We start from the raw sequence: 19,885 nt of genomic DNA, 5'->3' as shown, positions 1-19,885 counted from the left end.
AAGTAATTTCAGGATATTGAAAATTCTTCAGTTCAACCCTCATTATATTATACTACTTAATTGATTATGGCCCACCAAATTGTTAAAAGTAAATTCTATTTAAAAGTTGCCTGAAAAATTAATTTGTGTGTTTGATTTTTAAATTCCCACCTCTGTAAGCTATCTAATTTTCTCATTTTTCAAAATAACCATGGGGAGATATCACATTTCTCTCTTGGGAAACTACCACTCAAGTTATAATTGTTAAAATTAAACTTCTAAGTATTAGAATAAGTTAATATAAGGTGTAAAATTAAGATATAAGCCAATCACATGTAAATCATTCCTAAAGCACAAGAAAAGAATGTGCCTTGATGTATATATGTTATTAAAATGCTTATTCCAATTTACTTTAAGTGGCTTCAAAGAAAAATAAATGTGATGCCATGCATGTGCTATACCTGCATATGTAATATTTGCATTTGCACATTTCCCATGGTTTCGGTAGCTGTATGGCTGACTTTCAGTTTTAAGTGGATTGACATACAGTCTATAGCTTTATAATGGCTGCTTGTTTGATCGTATGTTTCAGTAGTGAACATGTATTTCAATCTAAAATTTGGAATTGTCTTTATGTTCCATTGTCACCACTGTTATTAGATTTAGTTAATTGGGTAAGACCATTAATGTATGTCATAAATATGTAAATAAAAGATGTTGAATCTTGTTTAAAGCATTAAAAAAAAAGCAGACAAAGATATCACAAGAAACTACATACTGATAAATATCCCTTATGAATATCAATGTAAAAATCCTCAAACAAATGTAAAAAGTGAGGCCTATCCCGAAAATGCACGGTTGGTTCCACACACAAAACCAATCATTCTAATACACCAACTGGTAGACTTGAAAACAAACACCACATAATCATCTCAATCTACCCAGAGAAGGCATTTGATAATATCCAACATCCTCTCATGATACTGTTGTAGTTGTTGTTTAGTCACTAAGTCCTGCCTGACTCTTTTGTGACCCCATGGATTGTAGCCCACCAGGCTCCTCTGTCCATGGTATTTCCCAGCGAGAATACTGGAGTGGGTTGCCATTTCCTCGTCCAGGAGATCTGCCTACCCACAGATCAAACTCATGTCTCCTGCATTGGCAGGCGGATTCTTTACCACTGAGCCAGGGAATCCAGTTTCACAACATATACTTAACAAACTAGGAATGAAAGTAAGCTTTCTCAACCTGATGAACAGTATTTATGAAAAACCCACAGCTAATATCACACTTCATGATGAAAGACTGACAGCTTTCACTTTTAAAGTAGAAAACTTAACTTGTAAGTATGTGCTGTGTGTTCAGTCATTCAGTTGCGTCCAGCTCTTTGCGACCTCATAGACTGTACCATCCAGGCTCCTTTGTCCATGGAATTTTCCAGGCAAGAATACAGGAGCGGGTTGTCATTTCCTCCTCCAGGGGATCCTCCCTGCCCAGGGATCAAATGGGAGTCTCAGTCTCATGCACTGGCAGGCAAGTTCTTTGTACTAATGCCAGCTGGGAAGCCCTAGTTGTATGCATCAGTTCAGTTCAGTTGCTCAGTTGTATCCGACTCTTTGCGACCCCAAAAACTGCAGCACACCAGGATTTCCTGTCCATCACCAATTCCTGGAGTTTACTCAAACTCATGTCCATTAAGTCGGTGATGCCATCCAACCATCTCATCCTCTATCATTCTCCTCTCCTCCTGCCTTCAATCTTTTCTAGCATCAGGGCCTTTCCCATGAATTAGTTCTTCACATCAGGTGGCCAAAGTATGAAGTTTCAGCTTCAGCATCAGTCCTTCCAATGAATATTCAGGACTGATTTCCTTTAGGATGGACTGGTTGGATCTCCGTGCTGTCCAAGGGACTCTCAAGAGTCTTCTCCAACACCACAGTTCAAAAGCATCAGTTCTTCGGTGCTCAGCTTTCTTTATAGTCCAACTCTCACATCTATATATGACTACTGGAAAAACCATAGCTTTGACTAGACGGACCTTTGTTGGCAAAGTAATGTCTCTGCTGTTGGTCATACATTTTCTTTCAAGGAGCAAGGGTCTTAATTTCATGGTTGCAGTCACCATCTGCAGTGATTTTGGAGCCCCCCAAAATAAACTCTCTTACTGTTTCCATTGTTTCCCCATCTATCTGCCTTGAAGTGATGGGACCAGATGCCCATGATCTTAGTTTCAGAACGTTGAGTTTTACGCCAACTTTTTCACTCTCCTCTTTCACTCTCATCAAGAGATTCTTTAGTTATTTTTCGTTTTCTGCTATGAGGGTAGTGTCTAAAATATGCCAAAAGCCAGGGAATAAATAAGTAACTGAGAGGGTTATTAAGCCCAGATCAAATACTTAATGAATTCAGTTGAATAAGTAAATAAATGTTTGTTCTTAACGGCATAATAAAAAAAATACCCCATTATATCAAAGAGTTGGACATGATTTAGTGACTGAACAACAAGAATAAACATGGAAGAAGAAAAAAAAGACTCAAAGTTCTCCTAAGATCAGCAAAAGAAAAAGATACCAGTTCTATTCAGCATTGTACTAGAGGTTCTAGCCACACCAATTAGGCAAGGAAAAAACAATCAGATTGGAAAGGAAGAAGTAAAATTATCTCCATTTGCAGATGACATGATCTTGTGTAGAGAAAATCCTAAGGCGGTCACAAAAAATATTATAAGAACTTATAAATGACTTTGGCAAGGTTGCAAGATACAAGATCAATACACAAAAATCAATTATATTCCTATATACTGGCAATATATAATCCAAAAATTAAATTAAGAAAATAATTCCACTTAAAAAGCCCCAAAAAGAATGAAATATCTAAGAACAAACTTAACAGATAAAGTGTAAGACTTGTTCACTGAAAATCAGAAAACATTGTTGAAAAAAAGATTTAAATAAGTGGAAAGACATCCTGTTGTTCATGAACTGGAAGAGTTACTTGATTTAAACATTGAACTTGATCCCCATAAAAACTCAAGCTGATTTTTTTTGCAGAAACTGACACACTGATACTAAAATTCTTATGAAAATGTATGGAACCCACAATAGCCAAAAAACGTTGAAAGAGAACAACAAAGTTTGAGGAATCACATTTGCCAATTTCAAAATTTACAATCAAGAAATAATAATCAAAATGTTCTTAAGGAGAGATATGCAGACCAATGGAATAGATTGAGAATCCAGAAGTAAACCTATACATTTATAAGCAATTAAATTTTGACAACGATGGGAAGAAAATCTGAATGAGAAAAAATAGTCTTTTTACAAACGGTACTGGGACAACGAATGAAACTGGATTCCCTACTTCAAATCATTTACAAAAATTAACTCAAAATGGATCAAAGACTTAAATGTAAGAAATGAAACTTTAAAACTCTTAGAAACAAAGGCATTTATTATTGTGACTTTTGAATTAGGCAATGGCTTCCTACATATGACACTAAAAGCACAAGCGATAAATGAGAAAAAAAAACAGAATAGTTAAAATTCTTCAAAATTAAAACCTTTGTGTTTCAAAGAACACTCAAGAAAGTGAAAAGGTAAGCCACAGAATGGAAGAACACTGGCAAATCATATATCTCATCAGGGACTAGTATCAACAACAGAAAATAAACAAATGAAGAAAACTCTTAAGACAACCTACTTAAAAACTGAGCAAAGGATCTTAATTGACACTTAAAAAAAATACCATGAGATATTAGAATTAGAGGCTATAATCTAATAGAATGGCTATAATCAAAAAGACTGACAATAACAAATGTTGGTAAGGATGTGAAATATTGCTACCTTCATTCATTACTGATGGAAATGTAAAATGGTACAGTCACTTTTAAAATGAGTTTGGTATGCCTCAGAAGTTAAACAGAGTTACCTATAGACAATTCAGCTTTTAGGTATATACATAAGAGACCCGAAAACCAATATTCACTCATACACAAGTGGCAGCATTATTTATAATAACAAAAAAAATGAATGGATACATGCTATAACATTATATTGAGTGGAAGACGTCAGTCACAAAAGACTGCATATTGTATGACTGAATTTTTATAAAGTGTCCAAAATAGAGAAGTCCGTACACAGAAAATGGATTAGTGGTTGCCAAAGGGTGGGGAGAGGGAGCAATGAGGAGTGACTGTTAATGAGCACTGTTTTTTTTTTCTTGGGAGTGAGGAAAACGTTCTGAAATTAAACAGTGGTATGGTTACACAGGGCTTCCCTGGTGGCTCAGAGGTTAAAGCGTCTGCCTCCAATGCAGGAGACCCGGGTTCGATCCCTGCGTCGGGAAGATCCCCTGGAGAAGGAAATGGTAACCCACTCCAGTATTCTTGCCTGGAGAATCCCATGGACGGAGAAGCCTGGTAGGCTACAGTCCACGGGGTCGCAAAGAGTTGGACACGACTGAGCGACGGAATGGAACAGAACGGATGGTTACACAACCTTGTGAACACAGTAAAAACCACTGAATTGTGTATTTAAAAAAAGAACACTAGATATCTTCAAAGTCTCTGAAAGATGATTATTTATAGTCTGGAATTCCACGTATGAACTTAAATACTGGGAAAATGGCAACTTAGGCTAGGCAACTGAGAGGGGAGATGCTCTAAGAGAGTGTACTCCTCAGCTACCATAACCAAAAGCCAATAATTGCCGTTTAAAAAATTTTAATTTCATAAACAGCAATATTAGAAAATGTCTTTCAACTACAGCAATACTAAAAGAAATAGCAAAAAAGACTGTCTCTGAGTAGTGACCTGCAAGTGGCAAGGAACTGACATATTTCATTTTCATCTCTCTGCATTTATTAATTCAATACAAAATTTAAAATGATTATTTAAAAAAAAGAAACATCATCATACTCTAAGAAACTGAGGTATCTAAAAAAATGTAGTAGAAAAGGCCTGGGACTAGGGTCAATGAACATGAATTTGAGCAAACTCAGGGAGATAATGGAGGACAAAGGAGACTAGCGTGCAGGAGTCCACGGCATCACAGAGAGTTGGACATGACTCAGAAACTTAACAGGGGTCAAAGGACTGACATCCTGTCCTGTGTTATTTATTGGCTATCTAATAATGAGCTAATCACTGTGTCTAGTTTCTGTAAACTTGAGAATAAAATTACCTTTGCCCCTTACTGAAGAGCTGTTAGGAAAATCAAACACTTAAAAGCAGATTTAACAGCATTGTTTAAAAAGGAGAAATTATGTACTGCTGCTGCTGCTGCTGCTAAGTCACTTCAGTCGTGTCCGACTCTGTGTGACCCCATAGACGGAAGCCCACCAGGCTCCCCCGTCCCTGGGATTCTCCAGGCAAGAACACTGGAGTGGGTTGCCATTTCCTCCTCCAGTGTGTGAAAGTGAAAAGTGAAAGTGAAGTCATTCAGTTGTGTCTGACTCTTAGCGACCCCACGGACTGCAGCCTACCAGGCTTAACCATCCATGGGATTTTCTAGGCAAGAGTACTGGAATGGCTTGCCATTGCCTTCTCCGAAATTATGTACTATCTACATAATACTGTAAATACCCAAATATTTTAGATTTTACTTATCAAAGTAGATATCAAACTGGACAGACATGATTCTGCAAAACCATCTGTCTCCAGGGTTTACTTTAACCTGAATCATCTGGATGAAGGGTCAGAACAGAAACAGACTCAAGGGAAAATTTCATAACCTGACAGATAAATGAAATGATGTGCTTACTATCTATAAGGAACAGGGTTTCTTTCTCCTAAGAATAAATTACATCTTCTGGAAAACATGTACATGTCTGTACATTAATTTTTAAAAATTTAAAAAAACAGCACTTACCTTCACAGTCAAATCCTCTTTACCCAGTGTGACATGGACCTGAATAGGCGGATAAACACCTTTGTCAGCATGATGCTCCATCGTTGCTCTCATTGCATTCTGAAATACATAAGGGTTACATTAAAAATACAACTTTAAAGAAAGAGAGAAACTAAGTACAATTTTCAAGTATATATATGCTCCTTGATAATTTTTAAAAATTTAATGAAAACATGCCTAAGAATCATAATTCATAACTAAATTTAAAGAACTACTTCTAAAAAATAAGTCAGTTTTGGAGGACTTGGTAGGTAAAAATCCCAACTAAATTCTGCATGTTTTCTAAAATCAGAATCTCAACATTTTTAATTAGCTTTATATGAAAGCAGAAAATTCTACCCAAATATTTTTATAATTTGGTAGATTATGGGCGAACCTTATTTTTGAAAACAGTCTCATCTCTATTTTAAAGAACCATTTTAATTGTCATAAATTGCTTTAAGAAAAAGGGATTTTTTCATTTAGTACTAACAGCAAGTCTTATTATGATGTAGAAATAAAACTAATTTACTACTAATTGGAAACTAGAATATTTATTTACACAGTAAAACAGTTTTGACCAATTTCTAAAGGATACAGGGTACACAATGTCAACAGAGCATAAGCACTAAGCAATAACATGACATGTAGCATTGAAGCAGGAACTGCTAAGACTAGATACAGTTTAAAAGGCAAAAGACTGGACTGCACTTGGAGTATGTAGCCCTGGAACACCAATCAGGACAGAGTCCCCCGAGGAAGAGATTCTGTCATCTCTACTGATGGCCATTTAAGATCAGGTTTCAGATGGAAGCCATTATTACTGACATAATATAAAGTCTGTTACATAATATAGTAATAGTTCTTTTATTAAGTATCATAGGGAATGAGATCTTTAGGTGACTGAAATTTCAAGGAAAAAAATACCTTTAATCCTTTAAGTGCAAATTGTTTATTCATTTAACCACTTTGGTAGAAAGATTTTTGTAAGCTATTAGATACATTCTTGCTGTCTTAGAACCAAGAACATTTTTCAATCTTTGCTGTTCTAAGACAGTCAGCCAGCTTTTCTGTTTGAGTGTATTTTTCTTTGGTCATGATCAGGCTGAAAGCCACCTCTTGTCTCTTCCACCTGCTCCTGGCTGAAGACATGGTAACCACACTGAGAGACTACAGGCTTGATGCAGGGTAATATTTTCAGCCACGTGGACCCATACTCCTCATCACCCACTTTCCTGTCTACCAGCAACTGTCTTTGGTATGCTGCTGAGAAAAAAACGTACTCTCAACATTACTAGCACAACTGTATTTAGTTTTCAAAATTTGTTGTAAAGAGCAAATACAACAGCAGAGGTCACATAAGTCAATGTAAGTGACTTTCTCCAAAAAAATGCATACAACAATGCATATGACAGTGGGACTGTGGTGCTTTAGGGGTGGAGAATTATTCTTCTAAACATTCTGCTTTGTAAAAATACAAATAAAATTGTATCAAACACCTATAATGTGCTGCCATTGTACAAAACATTTAGGATGTTATTCTTAATCTTTGTAACAACCTGGATAATAATATTATCCTTGTTTGACAGAGGAGGAAACTGAGGCTTGGGGTTGAGGGACTTGCACAAGGTCACACACATCTTAGGCGGCAGAATTGGAATTCAAATCCAGGTCTTTCTGAAGCCCAGGTCTGAGCTTACCACTACACTGAGGGCATCAGTGTTGACCAACAGCTTATCTCCACTGATGCGCCATGACGCCGAACACCAAAGGGCATCTTTTAATGAAACTGAGGAAAACCTGGTAGAGTATTTAAACTTTCAAAGCAGATTCCTAACCTTAGGAAAGGGCTGATAAAGGTGATGTAATACTATGTTACAAACCTTGAAAAGTTCAAACACCATGTGATAGAGATGGGATGGTACATAAACCACTTGTATTGGATGTCCTGGTGATTTTGCTACAGAGCAGAAGAGAAAAATATGAAAGTACAGAGAGATGTGCTTAAAGCATTTTAAAGAATATATTGTGTAGTGCTGAAAAGAAAACATTTACTATGGAGGATAGTACTACTTGGGGGAGAAGGGCTACACCAGTTCTTTACTGTATCTGTGTTTGAATGCCAGGCTCACACAATTTATACCTGCCTGTGACAACATGAGTCCTGCAGTCACTCTTGCAATCCTGCATAACCATCTACCAACCCATCTTCCCATTCTTGACTATGATGGTTGAGTCTGTTTAAGACACTCAGTCTTACAGTCAGAATTTTTTCCTTCCAAAAAGAAGTGTTAAAGTCTTTAAATTCCATGGTCCAACTCACATAAACACATTCTTTCTTTAAAAAGCCATTCTTTAATTGTTTCACCCAGGTGGGATACTTTGTTTTATTTTGGGCATTTCTGTGCATATAGACTCAAACAGAAACTTTGAGCTGCTGCTGCTGTTGCTAAGTCACTTCAGTCGTGTCCGACTCTGTGTGACCCCATAGACGGAAGCCCACCAGGCTCCCCTCTCCCTGGGATTCTCTAGCACTGACCTATCAAGGGCCACTAATTCCACATTCAAACATGTAATAGGAGCCCAGTTGGGGGTAGAGAACAGATAATAAGCAAACCAGAATTTTCAGTAAAGGAGTAAGAGTCTCCATACCTCAGAATTCTCATTCAGCCACTAAGCTGGACTCTCCAATGAATAAACTGGCTCTCGGAAACACAGATGGTACATCTGGAAACTGCCCACAGCAGTTCAGGTTCCCAAACTATCACTTGTGCCTTGTGGTTCTTATTCACTGAATGTACTATTACGGCTTTAGAAAAACCAGGCAACTCTATTTTCAATGGGGCAACTTCTTCCACTGCCCTCCCACTCTAAGTTCCAGAATACAACTCAGCAGAAGCCTATTTAATTTTATTCTTCTTTCAGGGTCATTTTAACTGAAGTAATGTCTCCCTCTATCTAACTACCCTACCTCCAGGGAAAACAGAGAGAGACTCATCAGTCTCCTTCCGAGGCATCTAAACCTTTTGTGTCCAAAAGAAGACCATCAGAGATAATCAGAGTCTCCAACAGATGGACATCTTTCTTTCTTCTTTTACATCTCCAGTCTTTATACTTCCTCGACAATAAAAAATCGGTTTACAACACAGGAAGTAGAAATCTTAAAGGGTAAACCTTATATTAGTGAAGTACATATAAAAGTCAGATGTAATTTTCTTGAAAGCATTGGTCGCTCAGTCGTCTCCGACTCTTTGCGACCCCATGGACTGTAGCCCACCAGGCTCAGGCTCCTCTGTCCATGGAATTCTCCAGGCAATACTACTGGAGTGGGTAGCCATTCCCTTCTCCAAGGGGTCTTCCCAACCCAGGGGTCAAACCCAGTTCTCCTGCATTGCAGGCAGATTCTTTACCGTCTGAGCCACTGGGGAAGGATCACTTTTTTCTGTGACTAACCAGGAAATAAAAAATATGCAAATAATCAATATTATCAATTAAAATAATGAAAATTGGAAAGAAAAAGGCAAAATGTCTTTCAGAAAAAATCCAACTAAATTAAAAAATATACATATATACGTACACACATATAAATAAAATATTTTTAACATGATTTCTCTCCCTCAGCTTTCATATCCAATAAAGAAGTTGTTTTATATTAAAACAGATTTAACTTCTTATCATTCCTTCTCAGGTAATCATAACACTAATCATTAAGGAAAAGGCATCAGGCTTACCATTTAGTTCTTCAAGTTCTAGTTCGGGAGAGTTAATATAATACAAATCACACAGACGCCTAGCATTTTCATAGCCATCTAGTGCGAATCAAAACAAAAAAGTCATTAAATAAATTTACTTCTGCTTCATGAAGATGGCAATAATATACAGACAAATGAAATTTTAAAGCTTTCTACAGAAAAAAATATACTTTAATAATCTTAGGTGGGGACGGTCTTTTTAAAGTATGACATGACAAAGCCTAAAGCAAAAAGTGACAGGTATGATTACAAAAAAAATTTCAAATATCTATATGGGAAAAGACACCATAAACAAAGTAAAAAGAAAACCAGCAGATTGAAGAAAATATTTACAATACATGTAATGAAAATTCAGAGTTGGTAAGGGTTTAGGGAATACTCACTTTCATTCATTGTTTGATACCTTTTTGGAGTTATAAAATTTTAAATGCATTTTAAACATTTTTAATTCTAGAAATCCTGCCTTCTAAAATACTAGCAAACGTCAGCACATATATAAGGATGTCTACTGCAATACTGTTGGTGATAGAAACAACAGAAATATGCATCAATAAGAGTATGGATTAATACAGTCTGATACATCCCTGACAGTCATTCAAAAACCTGGTGTATATCCACAGGTACTACACATGGCACGATGTTTGTAAATTTATGAAAAAACACACAAAGTATCCCATGTTCCAAAAACAGCAATGTAAGACCAACAATTATGTGTGCACAAGCATACATGGTACAAACCAAAAAAGCTGTGGCAAGATACAGGCCAAACCATTATGAATTATGGCTTCAATATAGGGAATTAGAAAGGAGGGAATAAGGAAGTATTCTGAAGTCAAACAGATACCCTCATACAATCATCACCTTTTGCCTAATAAAGCATGGTACCAACAAAACATGCATCCTATACACAGTGCACAATTAGCATTATAAAGTCATTTTCAAACCCATGCATGGGCTATATTTTATCTCATGATTCAAATAACTGTTTTAATAGCAAGAAAAAACACTCAACAATTTTGATTTTGGCATTCTTTCTGAAAGGAGAAATGTATTTACCTTTAATAACTTCAACCACATTGCAGTTTGGATTTATACTTCCAACGTGTTTTCGATGAGACAGGCTTCCTTTGCCTTTTCCACCAAATAATAAAGCTATAAAAAATTAAAAAACAAATAAAATAAGCTAAAACACATAATGTCACTGTCTGGATTGAATACTGTTTCTCTAATTGGTACCAAACAGTAGAACAAGTATTTTCCTTAAAACATAAACATTTTACATAATGTTAAACATAAATTTAAAAACCTCCTTTCAATGGCAGTCTATTTGCCTTCCTTAACAAAAAAAAAAGTAAAATTAAATGTTCTCCCTAAAAGGAAGTTTTCTAAATAAATGTAAAATATACCAACAGAGATTATTTAGCTTCTTCTCTTGACTTCCAGACACTTACAGTGCTGATTAAGTAACATTCTAATTGAAATTCGACTCATGTAGAAACGATCCAAAAAATACTGAACATTCTGGCTGGTGACAGGATCCACCCCGAAGCTCTCCTTGTATTCAACCACACCTTCAGCCATTGTGGGTATCACGTCATTGTGTCGGTTCCTGATCCGTATCACAGTGTCTGTAAAGCTAAACAAACCTGTCTGTCAAAACAGCCAAATATTTTGGCAAGTGAATGTGATACTAAAATCTAAATTTAGCCAATTATACTAGATAAGAAATGCCTAATTCAGTAAAAGAAGCATCAAGGCATGTTTTCTTACACTATTATTTAAGTATATTTTAGATCATAAAATATACCATATCTATAGAGATGTTAAGAAACTCCAAAACAAAAAAAAAAACTTGTGAAACGTTAATTATTTTCTTGGAACTCCTAAAAGTAAGGCTGCCACAAAACACAATCTTACAAATGCGAAGGGTTTTCTTTAACCATCACCAACTAAGATTATTTCAACACCTGCTATGAGGATGGGATCCAGGCACAGTCAGAGTAAAAGAAGACAGAGCACTTGCTTCCAGGGAACACATGCTATGTAAGGAATGAAGATGAATGAGCCAATAAAGGCTGTCTGTTTTGGAACCATTCCCCAGGTTCAAAAGAGAAAGGGCCACTTAGAAAAGTAGAAAGGAATTCTAATTCCATTCTATGAGTTTAAAAAAATGGGAGAAGAAAAGGTGAATGTGTGTTCAAAGAAAAATCTTCACACCATCCAGCATTTCTATTTCTGTCATTTCAAGACACTACTTCATGGCTTTGCCAACAGATGTCTGTCTAGTCAAAACTATGGTTTATCCAGTAGTCATGTATGGATGTGAGACCTGGACCATAAAAAAAGCTGAGAGCTGAAGAATTAATGCTTTTGAACTGTGGTGTTGGAGAAGACTCTTGAGAGTCCCTGGGACTGCAAGGAGATCCAATCAGTCCATCCTAAAGGAAATCAGTCCTGACTATTCTTTGGAAGGACTGATGCTAAAGCTGAAGCTCTAATACTTTGGCCACCTGATGCAAAGAAATAACTCACTGGAAAAGACCCTGATGCTGGGAAAGATTGAAGGCAGGAGGAGAAGGGGACGACAGAGGATAAGTGGTTGGATGGCATCACTGACTCAATGGACATGAGTTTGAGCAAGTTCTGGGAGTTGGCGATAGACAGGGAAGCCTGGTGTGCTGCAGTCCATGGGGTCACAGAGTCGGACACAACTCAGCAACTGAAGTGAACTGAACTGCATTGCTAATTTAAAGAACTAAATAAAATAGGAAAGTCTTAGTTGTGAAGTAACAAAATCCACCTTGTAATATAGCCATCAGAACTCACACTTCCAAATGACTGCTTCCTCATTCAAAGTCTTCAGAGTCATCATCTTGACTACTGTTAACCTATTCCAATGATGCTCTCATTGCTCAAAATATTTTTGCAGTTCCTAGTTTGTAAATAGTTTCAAAACCAAACTGTTAATCCAAAATACAAACAACTCCTCGAAAACAATTCATCATTTATGCTGCTAAGTCGCTTCAGTCGTGTCCGACTCCATAGACGGCAGCCCGCCAGGCTCCCCTGTCCTCGGGATTCTCCAGGCAAGAACATTGGAGTGGGTTGCCATTTCCTCCTCCATCATCATTTCTAGTCACTTCTTAATCATTTATTTCACATCTCTCTCTTTTTGTCAAAACCAAAATAGCATTATTCTGCCTGGCTGCTCACATTTTTTTAAAATTTAGCTCTGAATGACTATTTTCGGAAGGTTTTTCAGCATAAGGTTTACTTTTGAGTAAGACTGGATGGGTCTAAATCCATTCGCAGTCCATGTAAGCCTAATGCTATTTTAAGACTGTCTGTGCACAGATAGTATCTCTTTTTGCACAGATAGTATTATTTCAGTAGAGTCATTTTAAAGAGTAAATGACATCATCTGTGTAAATTTTGCTGCATACTTACGCAAATTCTTGGGTGTTATTTTCAGACCAAAATCATGTTTAAAAAGTGAAATGTTGCTACCACCTTTAAAGACAGTAAAAAAAAAAATGTGTAATGGACTTGGAGGACAACAACAGAGACAGTCTTTAAGTTTTGAGCAACATTCACTGGAATAAGCAGGTAACTTGCCTTAGGGATTATGAGGCTTATTAGTACTGGTATATTGATTATTAATAGGTCACATTACTTACATTGTCTCGCAGACCACAGGTCATAAACTAGAGACAAGTTTTTGACTTGCAGGCCTTCAGTGTTTGTTCAAAGTTTAGTTTCCAATCTTTCAAAATTAAATCTAACTTAAAAAACAAAAATAACAGGACTTGCAGCTTTTCTTATACCCGCCCCCCACCCCCAACACACACACACACACACACACACACCCCACATGATCTGGGCAGTGTTTCTGCTCAGCAATGGTCAGTAGAGCTGAGAGGATGTCCTTTAGAAGCACGCACTCGTCACCAAGTCTTCACCAGTCTCCTACCATCCAAGGGGCCCTGAGACCACTTCAAGATTTCCCCTGATCACCACATTTGAACTGCATCTTTCTTTACACTAGAGTGAACAGAAATATGAAGCTTTTCTTATGCCCAGTCCAACTGCTGAATTTATGTTACCTGGCTGGCCTATATAGACTGCGACAGACACATATACCATCATATGTTCTAAAATAGCGAAAAACCAAAAGTTAATCAATTTCCCTAAAATGATCCAATAGCATTACGTTTACATTTTTATCTGATGTTCCAAAGAGTATATGATGATGTTTTATATGATGTTCAAATAAGGCAAAACAACTGTACTTACTCATAAATAGTTTTAGCATCTTCAGCACTTTTGTCCTTGAACTCAAGAAGCTCTTGAAGACTCTGGATATACCTAAAATGTAAATCAATCCCTTGTAAGGCTGTTCTTTTACATTTTGAAAGTCCAATATTGTGAAAATGATCAAGAGGCATTTTAAACAACTCTTTATTGTTAATTTTTAGCAAATTATGGTTGAAGAGGGATTTATATACCCATTCACATTCAAGCAAAGTCCCTGACAGTAATTAGAAGGTACATTTTCTCCTGAAAGCTTAGGTTAAATTTGATTTAAGAATTTTCTACTTTTTTTAAAGTTCTCTACTCAAAGTAGTTTTTTAATTTCCTAAAATTACCACTGTACATCACAGTATAAATATACTGATGGTCATGGGAACTGAGTCTGTCACCAACAATTATGTGATCTTGGGCAAATGACTTAACTTGTCTTCGTCTCAGTAAAATGTGGAGGCCAGCTTACCTTGGTCTAACTGAAATCTAACTTAAATGTCTTTGTTTTAAAACCTTAATTTTAGATGTTACGTCCCGTCAGCAGATGCTTACTGAAAGTCTACAATCTAACGCATGGTTCTTCTAAAAAACTGAACGAAAACACAAAAACGCACGTTTTTAATTTACCTAAAAATACAATGGAGCAAATCACCTGGTAAAGGAGCAAAATGAGGAAAGTCAAATGACTCTCTGATGGTCATGCAGCAGAGCACAATGGCAGTGGAGGGCCAGAGCCAAAACACCTACCATTCAATGACCTTCTTCAGTGTAAGGTCTGCTTTGGCTGGACCTTCAGCTGCCATATTTTAGTAGGCGTCCAGGGGCAATGAAAGTGTTTTAAAAATCTGCAAATCTCCATGTTGGTTTGGAAAGTTGTTTCTGGCAAACAATATGCCCTACTGTATGCCAAGGCATTTCAAAGTCTAGTGGTTCTGAGTCTGCTGTTGTGACTTAACCCTTACTCTTCATTGACAAGAACAATTATGCTTTTATTCAGAAGATACTGAAACCAAGCAGGACCCTGTGGGGTTCCTGGGCACAGAAGCCTTTCCATGTCTCCCATTTCATACTTGTAGGGAATAGACTCCAGTCTCCATGACCTTCCTTAAGGTCCAAAGGGCAGGTTCAAACAGGTGCTAATCAGGGAAGAGAGAGGATGCAGAGACAAGGGAGCAGCAGCCAAGAAACAACAGTGCAGACTTGGAGTCGGGTCTGGTTTCACCTCAAGAGATACACATCTTTGAATTCTTTTATAGCACTAAAACGCCCAACAAAAGAAAGATATTAGCATTTTTCATTCCAGAAGGTTTGATAATCTCAAGAAGCACATCAGGAGACCACCTGAGGCCAGATTAAAGGCCTTTAGGCCCTGCATGTACCCTGATCATTATCAGCAACCTCTTCCTTGAACCACTGCTATAAAACTCCTCACCAAACATCCCTGGATTGGGACACACAGTTTTTCAGGGCAAGATCCTGCTGTGTCCTCCTTTGCCTGGCAAAGCAATAAAGCTATTCTTTTCTACTTCACCTAAAACTCTGGCTTCAAGATTCAATTCAGCACCAGTGAACAGAGGCAGAGTTTTTGGCATTAAATTGTCAACATCTACAATGTGTTAGGCACAGATACTTAAAAAATGTAACATATTCTACTTTTAATGATTTTTTTTTTAAAAAAGGAATAAACCTCCATAGAAAATTATCTGTTCTCCTTGTATCAGAGTTCCTAAACAAAGGCCTCTTACTTAAGCCACATTTCTAACTATTCCATTTTTGGACTGGAAAGTATCTGATTATCAATTATGGAGCAGTCATATTTCTTTCACTTATTTTAAAAAGTTTATATTAGCTTCTCCTGTAATTATCATGCTTACAACAGGAAAGCTAGGCTCTCCATAAATCGTAATTAGGAAATGCCTTGCAACTAATGAACTCTGGCAAACTCTTTTGTTTGAAATGTATAGTGGCTAACAGAATAACACTTAATAACATTAACAAGAAAGGCTGTACACAGGTGGCCATATATGCATGCACACTCTTAATAGCTCTACTGTCATTTTTAGAAGGGAGATCATAGTTTCTACACAATTCTAATAACTTCTAATTGTTTTTAAATGGTAGAATAAATATTTTAACTTTTGTGACTTATAAAGATATACTTCAATATGATAAATTCAGTTTATAAAAAATATTTATACCCTTTAACACATTTTATTAATCTGACTTCAACAAAGAGCAGTCAGTTCAGTTCAGTCGCTTAGTCATGTCCGACTCTCCGTGACCCCATGAATCACAGCACGCCAGGCCCCCTGTCTATCACCAACTCCTGGAGTTCACTCAAACTCATGTCCACAGAGTCGGTGATGCCATCCAGCCATCTCATTCTCGGTCATCCCCTTCTCCTCCCGTCCCCAACCTTTCCCAGCATCAGAGTCTTTTCCAGTGAGTCAACTCGTCGCATGAGGTGGCCAAAGTATTGGAGTTTCAGCTTTAGCATCAGTCCTTCCAATGAACACCCAGGATTGATCTCCTTTAGAATGGATTGGTTGGATCTCCTTGCAGTACAAGGGACTCTCAAGAGTCTTCTCCAACACCTCAGTTCAAAAGCATCAATTCTTCAGCGATCAGCTTTCTTCACAGTCCAACTCTCAGTAGAAACAAACCTGAGTTTAAATCCCAGCTCTACCATGAATGTTTTTGCCTTAGGCAAAGGACTTAATCTGGAGGTACCTCCATTTCTTCATCTGTAAAATGGATGCCTACTGGGCAGGGTTATTGAAGGGATTAATGGTAAAGTATATAAATCTCTAGCTATCAACTTATGGTAGGTATTTTTATTACATTACAAAATAACATCCTTGGAGATTTAATAACAGAAATCTCAAATATAGTGTCTGTATTTCTGTGCATTTCTGATTGTTTTTTCAAACCCAAAAAGTAGTACAGTCCAGGATTCAGGTAATAAGCCCAGATACACCCAAACAAAGGAGGAGGAATGCTGCTACTACCTTGAGACACCACTGAAGAGTAACAAAGTATCTGCCTGAACTTTGGGTAAAGTCTACAACTCAGCTCAAATTGCAAACACAGGAACAGTGAATCTTACCAGCTCTGTACCAACTGAACTGATGGTGTCCTGAGAAGATTATCTGGAAGAAGACTTATTTCTTTCATTATATTTGCCAATCTCACAGGCAACTCTTGCCGCAGAAACATAAATGAGGTCTTTTCGCAAGCATTCACAGATCCTGAAACCAAATACAGTGTGAAAGGCAGTAAGTGGAAGCCACAAGGCAGAGAGAAATGCAGACCGAGTTATTTGGCAAATGATATCATCACCATAATAACAAGGCAAGAAGAGGAGCAAGGGACAAGACAGTCCGGTCTCTAGGGCTGTGCGACATTCTGAACCACTTCCAACCACTCTGTAGAACATCAGTGAGGTTATCTTCCTGTCTCCATTATTCACATCTCCCATCTTAGAACTAAGACAATCTAGGCAAGTCTGAGCAAGGCACAGTCTGATTAACGTAGGACCTGTAAAAAGCCTATCCTATATAACCTGTTGCTATCATTTTAAAAACTTGTTTCCTAACTTTAGGTTTATGAGAAAAACCTATCTAAGAAACAGTGGCAATTCTGACATGTTCATGAGAAGATTCATTGAGTCCAGGTAGAACCACTATACTAACTGCCATAAGCAAAGAGTAAATGAAGAGGAGTCTTTCGGGCAACAGAAAGCAAAAGCTGCCAATGCCTGCTCTGCGATCATCTTCAAGCTTCCCCCCAGTAGGTTCTATTCAATTGTCTGATTCCTGGAAAGCAATCTGCTCCTTCCTCCACTCCTACTCAAGATGCTAAGCAGAACAGCTGTAGAATCGCGTTTGGCAAGCAGTTCCATTTAAACTAAAAAGTCATGTTATTTCAGTGATGCATTTTAAACTCACTGATTTGCTCTTTTAGCAAGAGACAACCATAGCAAAAACTAGATTATCAATAGGAATAATCGTATTAAAAGAAAACATTTTCCTGTGGAAGTTTAATGGCATGCTTGGGAAAGAGGTCAAATTCACCCTCTTAATAACACTACGGTCATTTTAAGGTAACAACAAAAACCAAGAGCTTTGAACCAAACAAAATCGATACTGTAGTTTAAGATTAAGTGGCTAACTACGCTGCTATCTTTCAAGCCACTAGTGATCCGTTGGTGACCAAACCGCACTCACAATGCAGAAGGTAACTCTTGTCTATTCGAAGTTTTGACTTGATTAGTTTTCCCATTTCACCTTAGCGCCCTGCTATGAGAAGTCAAAGTTAAATGCCTGACTTTGCAATTCCTCTGCATCTTTTCTACAGAAAACCAGGAAGCACTCATCTGAGAAAGAGGAAAGTGGAGAGTCACTTTGGTAAACAAACCCCACAGAATACTGTACCCATGCACTTTACACGTGCTGCGGACTCTTGTTGACGAAATGAATTGTGCGGGTGGTGGCAACTCTGAAGCCACTGGCAAGGAAAACATTCTATGAAACACCGGGCCAGTCAGAACCTGCTTCCCCTAGCAGCACGCCACTTTTATGTAATCATCTTATGCAAAACTGAGCATTTATCAGCACTCTGCAGAACCTGAACGCGATTCCCGGGGGTGTCAGCACACTCGCCTCTCACTCGGGCTGGGCTCTTTCGAAAGGGCCTGGCTGGGAGCGCGGAGGTGCACACGTGCGCTGCAAAGATGCTGGGGCCCTCGGCTTGTTTTTCAACAATACACGGGGAAAGGGCACACTCTCCGTTATCTCTCGGGGGCGCGGACGCCTGTACCTGAGCAGAGGGATCCGTCCGCGAGGGCCGGAGGAGGCGCCCGAAGCGCCGGAGGGCAGACGTTGAGGAGCTGGGCGCGCCGGAGACTAGCGGGCGCCCGCGCGGGCCGGGCCCGGCCCGGGTTGGCAGCCGCAGCTCCCGGCTGGGGTTGCGCAGGAAGGCCCGAAGCCCGGGCCGCACTCACCGAAGTCCAGGAACTGCTTCATGGAGAGCGGGGATGGCGAGAAGCGCGCGTAGAAGTCCACTTGGCCGGGAACGCCGCGTTCGGGCGCCGGGCCGGAGCCCGAGTCCGAGGTGAGGCTGCGGCTGACGCTGGGGCCGGCGGCGCGCAGCCCGGAGCCCGGGCCGGCCGAGGTGGCTCCGCGAAGCACCCGCGCTAGCCTCATGCCGAGCCGCGCCGGAGGAGCCGGAGCCCCTGGCGCCAGGTCGCCGCTCCGCCGTTCGGCCGGGTGGTACGTGAGGGACGTGGCGGCCTCGGGGGCGGGGAGCGGCTGTCACCGCCGCGGCCACCGCCCCCCTTGCCGGAGCCCGGCCCTCCGCGCCGCGGCGGAGCCCGGGGAGAGGAAGGAGGCGGGGAGACAGGCGGGGATCCCGTGCGGACCGCCCCCGAGTCAAAGTCCCGCCCCCCGCGCCGCGGGGCGGGGCCCGGGGAGGGGAAGGAGGCGGGCATCGCGTGCGGACCGCCCCCGAGTCAAAGTCCCGCCCCCCGCGCCGCGGGGCGGGGCCCGGAGAGCGGGGGGGCGGGGTTTCTCCCGAAGGCCGGGCAGCCACGAGCCTCTCGAGCCTCTCGTGGTGTGGCGCGCCCAGGCACAAGCCCTTTGGAAACAAATCCCACTTTCCTGCTTCCTCAGGTCTCCTCTCCTCTCCTCCGCCGAAAAGCTCTAACACAGGATCGACATCCGCTTCCAGGCGCCACAGTGTCTTGCTTAGAGCGTGTTCCAGAAACGCTCCAAAAAACAAGCCCATATTTTACGGAGGAGCAGACTGAGACCCCAGAAATTTTCAGAGCAGACCCTTGCCAAACCGTGGTACATAAGTACACATGGTGATCACTATAGAGTGTGGCCCTAAATAATAGCGCAACGACTCCCATCCCAAGAGAGGAGAATTGGCAGCTCAATTTGAGACTTTATCTACTGGCATTCTCGA

The 19,885-nt window shown here is 39.6% G+C and overlaps 1 protein-coding gene across 2 annotated transcripts in view; it reads right to left on the bottom strand.

Moving 5' to 3' along the window:
• PDK1 (pyruvate dehydrogenase kinase 1) overlaps nt 1-19,296 on the bottom strand; it is a 50,694-nt gene extending 31,398 nt beyond the window's left edge. The window contains exons 1-8 of one of the 2 annotated variants that reach the window (XM_055397279.2): nt 18,921-19,296; nt 17,025-17,166; nt 13,910-13,981; nt 11,068-11,252; nt 10,673-10,768; nt 9,596-9,673; nt 7,748-7,824; nt 5,847-5,945 (exon numbers count right to left, since the gene is read on the bottom strand). In XM_055397279.2, the coding sequence (XP_055253254.2) occupies nt 5,847-5,945; nt 7,748-7,824; nt 9,596-9,673; nt 10,673-10,768; nt 11,068-11,252; nt 13,910-13,981; nt 17,025-17,166; nt 18,921-19,122 (951 nt within the window). In that variant the 5' untranslated portion in view covers nt 19,123-19,296. The remainder of the gene's footprint in view (nt 1-5,846; nt 5,946-7,747; nt 7,825-9,595; nt 9,674-10,672; nt 10,769-11,067; nt 11,253-13,909; nt 13,982-17,024; nt 17,167-18,920) is intronic. The other variant, XM_055397278.2, reaches the window with a different exon arrangement.
• Between the last annotated feature and the right edge of the window lie 589 nt (nt 19,297-19,885).

Source organism: Moschus berezovskii, chromosome 2 (assembly GCF_049115385.1).
Source record: "Moschus berezovskii isolate FMDL1 chromosome 2, NW_MosBer_1.0, whole genome shotgun sequence".
Lineage (NCBI taxonomy): Eukaryota > Metazoa > Chordata > Mammalia > Artiodactyla > Moschidae > Moschus > Moschus berezovskii.
This window is presented reverse-complemented; position numbering and strand designations above follow the sequence as displayed.